The 12,763-nt window shown below is 49.6% G+C and overlaps 1 protein-coding gene across 1 annotated transcript in view; it reads right to left on the bottom strand.

Moving 5' to 3' along the window:
• Positions 1 to 12,763, bottom strand: part of LOC144145126 (uncharacterized) — a 41,915-nt gene that overhangs the window by 4,738 nt on the left and 24,414 nt on the right. The window contains exons 8-11 of the mRNA XM_077676632.1: positions 11,476 to 11,720; positions 7,630 to 7,745; positions 7,058 to 7,175; positions 5,220 to 5,510 (exon numbers count right to left, since the gene is read on the bottom strand). Of these exons, the coding sequence (XP_077532758.1) occupies positions 5,220 to 5,510; positions 7,058 to 7,175; positions 7,630 to 7,745; positions 11,476 to 11,720 (770 nt within the window). The remainder of the gene's footprint in view (positions 1 to 5,219; positions 5,511 to 7,057; positions 7,176 to 7,629; positions 7,746 to 11,475; positions 11,721 to 12,763) is intronic.

Below are 12,763 nucleotides of genomic sequence, written 5' to 3'. Positions count from 1 at the left end.
GTAAATCTTATGAAAGAGGCACAATCGCGCAATTTTCCTTCTAGCAGCAAGGTCACTAAGTTTAAGAGAAGATTTAATTGACGTGATGCTAGCGGTTCGTGAGTAGTTTGTGACAATGAATCGAGCAGCCCGGTTCTGAACGGCTTCCAAGGATGAAGACAACACCACCATATGTGGGTCCCAAATCGATGATGCATACTCTAATTTAGATCTAACAAGGGCTTTATATAGTAAGAGTTTTAAAGACACTGGAGCAAGAGCAAAATTATGGCGCAAGAAGCCAAACATGCGGTTAGCATTATTGGCAACATAATTGAGCAGTTTCGCGTGGCTCCTGGAGAGCCGTGCTGCGCATGCGCGAGGAGAAGTGACGTCTCACGGCGCACAGCTGGCGCGCCGGAGCCGCCGCTGCCGCCACTATACTGGACTGGACTGGACTGGACTGGATTGGATTGGATTGGATAGATCGGATTGGATTGGATTGAATTGGATTGTACTGGATTGAATTGGAAATCGTTTTAGAAGCAGTAAGCATGATAATCAGCTAATCCTAGACACCAGGAAACCTAATAATAACCAGCTGAACCTTAGCTCACGCTACGTATATCCTGGAATAGCCGAGGTAAGCCACAGCTAATTTTTTTCACGGCGCCCGCTAGTGAGGTGCGAATTCATGACCATATACCCCTCATTGTACACGCCCTGCTGATCGGAATCGGAATGAAACGACCCCCTTTCTCACCCCGAAGAAACACCATTAATTGCCTGCCAAAATCCTGTGTAATATGTCCAGCATTGCTCAGCCATCACGCAAAGGCTGGCCAACTTTTTCTTGCTGCCATTTTACTTTTGTGGCCTATTTGAAGCAATTCGGCTTGTAAGGAAGTTAGAGCACTGGTGGGAGCGGATACTTTGTGCTTGCTCCGCACACTTAATTCGGCCGCAGCGCATGCCTACATGATGTAGAGCAGGCGGTGGTGAAACTCAGTGGGATTTCCTTGCCACTAGCGTTGATTTAAAGGGGCCATGAAGACAAAATACAACTATATGTTATTCGAAAGATTAGGACTCTTATAGTGCCCCCAGTGCTTGTCCGGTAATCATTGAGAAATTACACAATTTAAGTCAACATTTCAATTCTTCCGCTATATCGTGTATTTCGTGACGCCAGCGATGACGTATCCAGGGCAGGCATTTGAAATGAACTAATGTTAAGTATGTCGACTTGGGCTGCAGCGAACGAGAACTGTCTTTTGTTGCTTCGCTTACCTTCCGTCCTCTAGATTGCGCCACGATACTGCTTAGGCCTACTGTCCACACTCGCTTTGTTTTTGACCGGATTTGCACCTGGCTTATTTTTGTTACGGTTGAAAGTAATCGTTTCGGAAACATTGAATATGCTCGACAAACAGGGTCACGTAGACAATGTCACTTATGTCTGCAATGTCTGCATGGCTCCTTTGAAGGAGCCATGCAGACAAAATGCAAGTTTGTTTTTTTTTTGTTTTTTTTTTGACTGATGAGACAATACTGGCATCACTGAGGAAGAAAATCTATCGGGCAGGTTCACCTGAGCAACATTCCTATGCAAGCACGTCCATTTAAGCTGCCATAATTCCCTTCACATCAGGAACGCGGCCGAAGAGGCAATGCCTTTTCTGTCAGAGGTACACGAGTATTCTAGACAGTCCATAATATGTAGTATATTGATGCTAATAACACGCTGGAATTTGCAATTTTTATAGATGTTACGGTCCTGCGCATACAAATACAGTCAGCGGCAAATAAAATACGACCAAGAACATAAAACAAATCTTCAACGATTTTCTTCATCCGGCGCATTAATGGCATTCTCTGCGAACGTTCGTAAAAAAGTCGTAGCTCTGTTCATTATTATTAGTAGCAGGAGGATGCGCGAAATGCATTGTTTTCAATAAAGACTTGCCTTCTTTCGGAGTGTGCTGACGGTATCGAAGGCTTCCAGACGCACCTTATGCAGCTGCGTCCCGACCGGCACCTCGGCGTAATTGCCGATCGCCGCCTCAGCGTAGTGCAGGAGCCGTTTTTCCCGGCAGTGCTGTAACGGTGTATACGTCCGCTACATTAGAGAGTTTTAGCAGTCCGTCTGTTCCGTCGTGTACGTAGTTACCGTGTTGACCGGGACCCGTCTGGGCACTTGTGCATTCGTCGCGGTAGGGGGATTTGTTCCGCAGGCCGGCCATCGCCATGTCCGCGCATTCGTCACGGTAGGGGTGCGGATCCTCGCCCTTCCTCCGCGCCCTCCCGCGCGCGCAGTCGCAGTCGGGTCCGGTAATCACGTATGCTACGTATACGACGGAACAGACGGTCTGCTAAAACTCTCTATTAACTGCACGCAACGGTGAGGTCAGTTACAGTTTATAGCGCACGGGGTTGCGACGTAGTCGGCGTATGCGCTCATTCTACAGACGCATTCTATAGCCCTTCATTTAATTGGAAGCAGTCTTTGACTATTAGTCGATGTTTCAGAGGTATGTCTTTCCGGCCTTCTATCGTACGTTCATTCAAACGCGCCAAACAGCTGCCGTTAGCGTAAGAACTATTCCATACACGCACACACACTTTTACATATGCATGCACGCACCCGCGGCGGCCGCTTTTCTGATGGAGGCGAAAAGCAAAAACGCCCGTGTGTACGAGATTTCGGCGCACGATAAAGATCCCCAGGTGGTCAAAATTAATCCGGAGCCCTCCACTACGGCGCGCCTCATCGCCTGCGTTGCGTCGGCGCGTTAAACCCCACAATCAATCAATCAATGCATGCACGCACCCAGAGTAAATGGGCGAAAGAAAAAAATTTAAAAATGAGCTTCAGTTCGTGAAGTTTCGATGATGTGGCAACACGGCGTCTATGAAGCGAGTTTATTTATTACTGGTCCAATGCATGTTTTTCACGGTGAATTCGTTAATCATGTAATTTTGTCGTTCTCATAATCGTCACTTCGCCATTAAAATAATATACATACCGCCTGTAGAGCGAGCTTTTCTGCAGGACTTTCCCGTATAAGTGAGGAACCGAATAACACATGAACCAGACTGTACCTGCCACCTGTTGAGCGTGCTTTTCTGTAAGAATTTTAAGCATTAATGTGGAGCCAAATACGATAAAACCAAGATTGTACCTACCGCTTGTAGAGCGGGCTTTTCTGCAAGGACGGAAGTATAAGTGAGGAACCGAGATGCCAAATTTTACAAAGGGTATCTGGCGCATGTGGAGAGTGCTTTTCTATGCAGATTGGTAGTAAAAGTGAAAAACTAAATACCAAATAATTTAAAGTGCGTCCTATGCCTGTAGAGCGTGCTTTTCTATAAGGAGGGCTAGTATAAGTAAAGAACCGAATACCACATAAAGTAGATTGTACCTACCACCTGTAGAGCGTGCTTTTATGTGAGGACTGGAAGTATAAGTGAAGAACCAAGATAACAAATTTTCCAAAGTGTATCTGGCGCACATGGAGAGCGCTTTTCTATGCGGATTGGTAGTAAAATTGTAAAACCAAACACCAAATAAACCAAAGTGCGTCCTACGCCTGTAGAGCGTGCTTTTCTAAAGGATGGCTAGTATAAGTAAAGAACCGAATACCACATAAACTAGATTGTACCTACCACCTGTAGAGCGTGCTTTTCTGTAAGGACTGGAAGTATAAATGAAGAACCGAGATACCAAATTTTCCAAAGGGTATCTGGCACATGTGGAGAGGTTTTCTGTACGGATTAGTAGCATAAGTGAAAAACCAAATACTAAATAAACCAAAGTGCGTTCATCGCCTGTAGAGCGTGCTTTTCTGAAAAGATGGCGCGTATCCTCGGTATTTAATTGCGTGGAATGCATGCAGGCAACCAAGTGTGCGCCGCCATATCTGTGGCCAAGCGTCTGTTGCTAAGCGACGTTGTGCGCACGGCCCGCAGATCAGGCACCCCCCTTCTCCTCCATGCAACCGTGTGAGTGCGCCCGTGGCGCCGTCACTCGTTACGTCGGGCTCCGCGGGATGGCGGCACTTGTCCAGCTAAGCACGACTGTGAAACACCTGACTGTGTTTCACGTTACGAACTCTTCGCCGAACACAAAGAATTGCGTCGAGTTCACTGTGAGTGCGATTAATAACATCTCTGTTGGCGCCACAGTTTAGAATCGGATTGGAACGGAGCAAATAACACACACCGGTGTCTTTTTTTTTCTTCGGCGTGCGTCCGCAGCGGCCCAGGCTGCGCCGTGTCCGTGGCGCATCGGCCATGTCTGTGGCTGTTTCCAGTGTTGCCAAGCGAAGAAATTTACCGCTAAACTTTTCAACGAATACCGTCTATAAGTGAACAAGCAAATACCACATAAACCAGATTGTACATACCACGTGTAGAGCGTGCTTTTCTGTAAAGACTGGAAGTATAAGTGAAGAACCGAGATACCCAATTTTCCAAAGTGTATCTGCTTTTCTATAAGGATTGGTATTAAAAGTTAAAAACCAAATACCAAATAAACCAAAGTGCGCCATACGCCTGTAGAGCGTGCTTTTGTGAAAGGATGGCGAGTATAGTAATGAACCGAATCCACATAAACCAGATTGTACCTGCCACCTGTAGAGCGTGCTTTTCTGTAAGAACTGGAAGCATAAGTGAAGAACCGACATACCAAATTTTGTGAAGTGTATCTAGCACATCTGGAGAGTGCTTTTATGTGCTGATTGTGAGTATAAGTGAGAAACCAAATACCAAAAACCAAATACCAAATAAAAGTCGATCCGTCGCCCGTAGAGCATGATTTTCTGTTAGGCATATAAATGAGTAAGGAACATAACAGTTAAACCAAATTGTACTAAATAGTGGGGCCCATTGCTGCATTGCTATCCCCGAAGCCACTACTACGAATAGTTCAACGGTTGGCACTAATCTGTAGCAGCTGCTCCGGCGACAACTCTTGGTCGAGCGCCGCTTTTCGCGCAGCAGCCCGAGCGACATAACGGGACAACCTTCGTGGCCTTGCGAGAGCACGAGAAACGGGGTCTCCACAGTTCCGGCAGAGTAGAATCCACTTCTTCAGGCCGAGACCGACGAACGGTCGTCCTGTCCGAGGCGCCTTTCCTACCCTTCCGACATCATGCCCTACAAATCTATTTTATGTTGTCAAGCAATGGGGACGCACTGCAGACATTAGCGACAAAAACTGTAGCAATTCGATGCCTAACGTTGACATTCCAGCGGCTGGCGTACTTGTAGCGGCAGCTGCTTCCGATACCCTTAACGCCTACACTTTTGCAGCCATCGCTATGCTGACATCTCGATGACAACCCGCCGTGAAGCAGAAACCACACCTGTGTGATGGAGGCCGGGTAGTAGTTGTAGCACCTGGCACCCAGGTGTCCGGGTCCCACGTGCACGATGAAGCGGAAGGCGGCCAGCGTCAGCGACACGCACAGACTCCCCGAAAGTCGCTGGTACAGCTCCGAAGGGCCCGCGCTCCATTTGAGGCTTTGGGACTGCGCGCATGCGCATAGAAAAGAGGGGTTGGGAGAGGCATCCCGTGAGGCAACTGGTCAGTAAAAAACGCGAATGTGTAGCAGTAACGACAGTTGGGCAAGCTGGTACTGTGAAGATCAGGGCAAGGAAATGGGACCATAAAATGCACAAGCGGACCAGGCAAGCGTTAGTGCTGCGCACCCCTCTACTCTTGTCCTGGCTTTTTTTTTTTTTTTTTGCACGTGTACTGAAAGAGTAGAAATTATGTGCCTTCCGCGAGTGTCCTACCTTCTACCTCACGCGACTGCCCTCACACAACAAGGAGCGCACTGCCGCTCCACTCGTTGAGAGGGCTCACGAGTCACGAACCGTGGATATACACCAGGTTATTTTTTATATTAGTCAGCGTTGGCTTGGCTTTTTTTTATTTTAAACAGAGGATGTGAAATGCTTAGCTACGCTATTTGACGGCTGTGTTTGAACACCGAGCATTGGACCCGACAGAAACTTTTTTTTTTTTTTCGGTCGCGCGAAACGAGCAAATAAAGTAGCGAGAAGTGCGTCAGTTATGAAAGCAGGTCGTCCGAGGAATGTTCCAATGTGTGGTGTTGCTGTAATGAGGTGAACCATCCGCCTTTTTTGTCTTCGTTTTTGTTTTTATGTTGTCCTTGTGGTGCTTGAGAAGTCTAATATTGCAGGGTTGTGTATTCTTCGCGTAAACACAAGATCACGTTACCTTAGCCATTTAATTTTAATGATTGCATAATATCGTGCTCGCACTAATTGTTAGGCAAGAAACACCACCCGCCCACCGTCTGTCTGTCTGTCTGTCTGTCTGTCTGTCTGTCTGTCTGTCTGTCTGTCTGTCTGTCTGTATGTATGTATGTCTGTCCGTCCGTCCGTCCGTCCGTTCATCCGTGTGTCTGAGTGTGCCTCCGTCTGTCTGTCCGTCCGTCCATCCATGTGTCTGTGTCTGTCTCTGTCTCTGTCTCTGTCTCCGTCCGTCCGTCCGTCCGTCCGTCTGTCTGTCTGTCTGTCTGTGTGTCTGTCTGTCTGCGTGTCTCTCTGTCTATCTATCTGTCCGTCCGTCTGTCTGTCTGTCTGTCTGTCTGTGTGTCTGTCTGTCTGTGTGTCTCTCTGTCTGTCTGTCTGTCTGTCTGTCTGTCTGTGTGTGTGTGTCCGTCCGTCCGTCCGTCCGTCCGTCCGTCCGTCCGTCCGTCTGTCTGTCTGTCTGTCTGTCTGTCTGTCTGTCTGTCTGTCTGTCTGTCCGTCTGTCCGTCCGTCCGTCCGTCCGTCCGTCCGTCCGTCCGTCCGTCCGTCTGTCCGTCCGTCCGGCCGTCCGTCTGTCTGTCTGAGGAAAAGCGCTAAGGAAAAGAGGGTACTTGGCTTCATAAGCCTTACCTCTGTAAATTTACCGCCGCAACAACTCAGCAGAAGCTTGACGCGTCCCTATCGAATACTGAATCACCTTTGTAATCTTCATTTCAAAACACTTTCGAACAAACTATGTGACGACGCGTCCGACGACAGCAACGAATGGTGCCGACGTGCTAGGGTCTATGCTTACGATCGTCTTGTCCGGGGCGTCTTTGTCGTCGGGGCGCTTCTGGTAGGCGTTCGGCATGAACACCTTGCACGAAACGGGCCGAGCGTCATGCGCCTCAAACACCGTGAAATTCACAAATCTGAAAATGAAAACGGAGTAGCAACAGAAACTTGAGCGCAGTTATGAGCGCAAACTTGCGCGCAATTATAATTGAACGCAAAAATTTTTTTACACCGGACATAGGAAGAACAGACGGGAACAGGCGGAAACGTTCGAGCGCTAGTAACGTCTGTTCTTCCTATATTCTCTATCAATTTCTTGAGCTCAATTCTAATTTAATCACGAAACAACTCGCCCAACAGCAAGTATTGTTAACACGCATTGTTTGCATACTTTTCTTTTCAGTGATAGAAGGAGCTTACTGTTCAATATTTAAACGTGCTCGCCGAACTCCGCCCAGTCCATATTAATTCTACACACGATTTCTTTCCCGTCGTTTGGATTAGCACTGACAACTTGTCCGAACTAGACACACTCATCCAAGTGGTAGTACAGTCGACGATATCTGGGAGCAGGGTGCGTCCCGTTCGTACTTGGCTATCTGGTGCAGCGTCTTGACGACTCGCGTCTGCTCTTTTCCCTCGTAGCTCTCCGCGAGGTAGAAGCCGAACACCAGGGTCACATACCTGCCCATGACAGCACGCAGGACCTGCACGGGACGTGAAGGGGCTCTCCTTGGGCGACGTCCTCGGGTTTTTCTTGTCTAGCCTACAAAGAAATTCAGTTCCCTTCCACTATGTGAAGGCGGGTGAGCTCTTTGTGAGTTATTGGTTGCCGACAAACTTTCCCTTTGTAGCGCCGGGGAAGCGTTCAGGGGGATCTTTTGGCCTCGCAGCATTCTGGGTCTCGACGGGCATCGCACTTACGCTTAACGTTCTTGGCCCGATCGTCGTCGATGGTCTTCTTCCACCGCGTTCGCGCCCACTGCCGCCTATTTTTTTTTCTTTATTAGTAGGCTTCACTGCCCAAGACGTTAGGAAAAGCCAGCTCTCAAAAACCAAGCTAACTCCAATCTTTAAAGTCGCTTTCACTTCTAAGCACAAAATCATTGTTCCTGGGGCTATACCAAAATATGAAGCGCTGGAGGCGAACAGCCCAAGAGAGAGTGTGTGCCCGTGCGAAACGAGGAGGATGGGAACGGCTTTTGTCGGTTGAAGCGATAAAAAAATACGAAGGAGTTTGCCTACAACAGCCTCCGACCTAAATAGTGCTGCACAAGTTGGGCTCCATGTCCCTACCACGGGGATGTTGGAACGTGGCCAAGCTGGCTCCTGGCTCCGGATTGCATTTGGTTGCAATCTCGACACATGTACTGTACCTCGACGTATCGGTAAAGGCGTACTACATCTACGCACGACAAGATTTCAAAGTCGGCTATCGGTGGTGCTAGATATGTCTCTTGCGCGCCATTTCCCAATAATTCTTTGCCTTTTTGAACGGAAGCCGCAGTGGAGAACTCGCAAGTCCACTTACGGGGGAAAAGTGACAGCGAAAGGCGGCGAGTGGGGCCAAAAGAGTTTATGAAAGTAGCAGTCAGCAAATTTCCCTTCGAGGACATACCCTGAGGCACCCTGCCCGAATTGAAAAAGGGAGGGGGTGCATATGAGCACCCCGTACTTATTTTGTCGACGCTGATGGTCCCTCCGGCCTTTTGCGCTAAATACTACGGCAGCCTGCGGAGTCGGAACAGAGTATCATACTCTCCGGACCCTCGTCCCTTGCAGTCATGACTGTGCTGCCCATCGCGACAAGGGCACCCGCAAACGAAACCAAAACTGCCTTGTTCCCGACCATTCGCCGTCGGTTCGATACTCCCCGCCGTCAAGCAACTTTGGGGTCAACCCTCCCCCATCCCCTCCCCCCTGGTACTTTGAGCCGAGGTGTGGCAGTGCACTCGTGTACCACTTCTTTTCTACGGCAAGAACTGTGTGTGTATAACCGCTTTGTTTATCCTTATTCTTAAGTAAAGTTTTGGTTTAAACTCATCAGTTCAGTCGATAACTAACACAATGGCAGGCGTGCTTGGCGGCATTGCATCTTTATTAAAGCTGTGCGCAAAAAGTAAACGTATGTTCCGACTCCAAACAGCAGCTGTTTCGCAGGAGCGAAGCGTACACATGCCAGCCTTTCCAACGCATTTGACACGGCCCTCGAGTTGCTCAGAACCTGCCATTAGCAAATAACCCGCGCAGAGCTGATTCGGGGTGTCCGGAGAGAAAACTTTGCTTTTTCAGGAAAAATGCCAGCCGCAGAATTTGCACGATTATGGCTACCAGTGGTGGCTGGCTTACACCTTTTAACTAAAATTTGGGTTTGGGCTAGTTGGTTCATAATTAAACAGTGAAACCGCGCTTTAAACGAGGACAGCGAGAGAAGAAGACACAGACACTAGCGCAAGTGTCTGTGTCTTCTTCTCTCGCTGTCCTCGTTTAAAGCGCTGTTTCACAGTTTAATTACATCTTTTGTTGGTAGTGTCCATACTTGCGTTCTTGCTGAAGAAAAACCAACAGACCTCCCCCCCTCCCCCCTCCGCCCCGCCACCATTTTTCTTTATGTTTGGGTCGCAGGGAGCACTCTGGAAGGTTTCTGATTGTCAATGCCAGCATAAGCACGAGTCTAACAGGGTGGTTGATGGAGAGTGGGGACCGGGAGGGGGAAGGGGGGGGGGACAAGTGCTGGTGCGGCTTGTACCTTTTGTACCCCCCTACCGACGTCCATGACTGCAGATTCTACCAGCACTTTTAAGCATGTGCGGCGAAGAAATCCGCTCACCGTTCCCGCGTAGTCATTACCGGCAATGCGAACCACCCGCGCGGATGAAATTGCTACTGAGCGGCAAGTTTACGTCGCTGTTGCAAGGTCTATTGTACTAGTTGCACACCCAGTCCGGTACAGGTCACGTCGCGGGCATTTTTCTCGGCATCAGTTGCGTCGTCCTCTACGGCGTTGGCTGCGGCTGCACGAGCTGTGGGTCACGATAGTAGCAACTATACCTAGACGCGGCGATGTCGCCGGAAACAAGCGAGTAGTTGCTTGCTTTCCCGGATTTTTAGGTCGATCGACCGCTTTTTGTGTAATTTGCATCAAAACCACGAGGAGGAAAGCACACGGTGGCCACAAAAATAAAAAAAAAAGACATTTGGCTCCAATCCACGCTGTGAAGGTGGTTGGACTGCGAAGCTGTAAACGACACCAATGACGATTACGCATGCGCCGTCAAGAGTGATACCAGGGACTCTGGCATCCGTTGCCTGGGTTTTGCTGGGGCGGCGTCCGCGTAACCGAGTGAGGGAACGCAACATCGACCGCAGAAAGAAAACGGCGAGGAGCGTCTGGCGAAGGGTGAGGAGGAGAGCGTCACGCGCGGCTATGGCTCTGTGCCCCTCACTCTTGTTTCATGCGTCGCCGCCAAGGAGCGCCCACCCCCTCCTCAGACGCTGTTCCGTTCGCCGCTAATCTAAACCACGTGAACGCCGTTATCATACATTATACGGTTTACACTTTACACGAGGGCTTCGAATGAGCGTAGGTGGTAGACCTGCCGCTGTGCTCGTTGAGTGCACCGTCTGTCTTCCCGCCTCCTCGGGTGGGCGTAGCATAGTCGGTAAGGAGACGGTCTCTCGCTCCGTTTCTCTATTCGGGTCCAGCTTCCGTTCCTGGCGGGACTGGTATTTTCTTTCATTTAGCCTCGCGTTTTCTGCTGACGCGGATACGAAATTTTCCTTGGTTGGTAAGGGTATATACTGCATCGCAATAAACAAAACGCGTGGTCGCATAAGCACAAGAAATGTGTTCTTGCAGGCGACAACGTAACCCGGCATCCTATAGTGACGTCACTCGTAGGTGTCGCCACAGTAAAAGTCCTCGAGGTCAACATCGCTCGCTCAGATACTTGCTTTACATTCGAGAGAGAAAGCTATATTACTACAGGCGCAAACCCAAAAGGCGGCTCGTTCCTCGTAGCATCGATCTGACTTTCAAGCTCATCCATGGTCAAGCCAGTGCCTGTGCGGTGGCGTGGAGTGAAAGCGTCTAATCGCTCGTTCATTCAGAGAGAACGGGTGTGGAGACGGGGATAGGAGGAAAGAGTAAGGACGCATGTCATCAAAGGAGGTGCTGGCTGCACCCCAGTTCACTCCGCGTTCGCGCCTAGACCGGCGACTTCGTCAAGCAGCGTCTTTGCAAATGCGCGTGCGCGTTCACTGCGTGCTCTCGGCGCGAAAACCGAGCTTGACAAACGATTTAACCGCGTTCAACAACGGCAAAATCTTTTCATACTCTGTTCGCCGGGTCCGACTACCTGAGGACTGTGCTAAAGGTTGGTGAAGCTATCCTTGATCTGCCGGGAAGATGCATCGAGGAGGCGTTTATATAGCCACCTTGAAGATGTTGAGGAAGTCCGGACCGCTGTCAGAGGTGAGGGCCAGGTCGAGCAGCGCGAGTCCGTCGAGGCCCGTGCGCTGAAGCCACCCCAGGGCCACGGTGGCAGCCCGGGTTCCCCTCGCCCAGTCGGTGAAGAGGTCGCGGTACGTGTCGGTCACCCGCGCTTCCCACAGGGACACCAGGAAGCGGCATCCGCCGACCTCTTGCTGCTCCCGGCGCTGGTTGATGAACCGCTGCAGCACTGCGCGCCGCCACGTCGTCTACTTGGCTAACACTGCCCGTAGCAAGAATTGAGAAATGGCGCCCATGCACACCGTACAGATCGTTATTCAGCCAAGCTGTAATCTGCGGCCGGTGTTTGCCATTGCCACGTTGACGGCGCTCCGCACGCACCGCCATTGTCGCTTGAGCTGTGCTTCAAGCAGTAGCTCGCTGTGCGTGTGCTTTGCTGCGAGAGACTCTTTTTCGCTCCCTCTACCAGTGTCGGCAGATGCGGCAGTGTAGCTACGCCACCTCTAAACCCACCCAACTTCTGTTCCCTCACTTCTGCCTTTTCCCAAACCTGGGTTTTTCGCGAAATGCTCATGAGGGGTTGCCCCGCAGGAGCTTTCTGCGTACACGGTACCACCATATTTTCCTTTCGCCCAGCGTTGTAAAGCTTCGTTTTAAAATGGCGAAATATTACTTTCTCTACCGGCAGCTCCTACCGGCATAAGGTGCTCCTGAAAGAGCGTCGCGTGGGCCACAGACCACACGGTGCCGCGAACTTTTAGTGGGGTGGAAATGTTCGCTTTACCTCACAGGCCTCGAACAACAATGATCAAAACGACCGCAATGATGAAAAAATGATGTTGCTTCTTTGTTTTATTTTTCGGAGCGTGAATCATGCATTTGCACGGTCGTCGAATTGCTGCCATAGGTGTTCTGTTTAATAATTGATCTTCCTATTTGCGCCCTACGGCATTTTAAAAGTACTATGAATAATTCTTGACCTAAAATGTTGTTGTTCGAACGGATTAAAAGTTGGGAAATATCATTAAAGACAACTCTTAGTAAACAGTAGTTTGCCAGCTTTGCCTTTATAACGCTGTGATTCGTGCGAAACGACAGAAGACTTTGGAGCGAAAAGGTTGCGGTGAGCAACGAACAAAGATGTCAGACGCAATCCGGGGGAATAAATTTAAAAGAAACGGAATGCCCGTGAAAGAGGTTACCGGAGAGAGAGAGAGAGAGAGAGAGAGAGAGAGAGAGAGAGAGAGAGAGAGAGAGAGAGAGAGAGAGAGA

The sequence above is a fragment of the Haemaphysalis longicornis genome, unplaced genomic scaffold, assembly GCF_048455015.1.
Source record: "Haemaphysalis longicornis isolate Haplotype H1 unplaced genomic scaffold, Haemaphysalis longicornis Haplotype H1 scaffold_7, whole genome shotgun sequence".
NCBI lineage: Eukaryota > Metazoa > Arthropoda > Arachnida > Ixodida > Ixodidae > Haemaphysalis > Haemaphysalis longicornis.
This window is presented reverse-complemented; position numbering and strand designations above follow the sequence as displayed.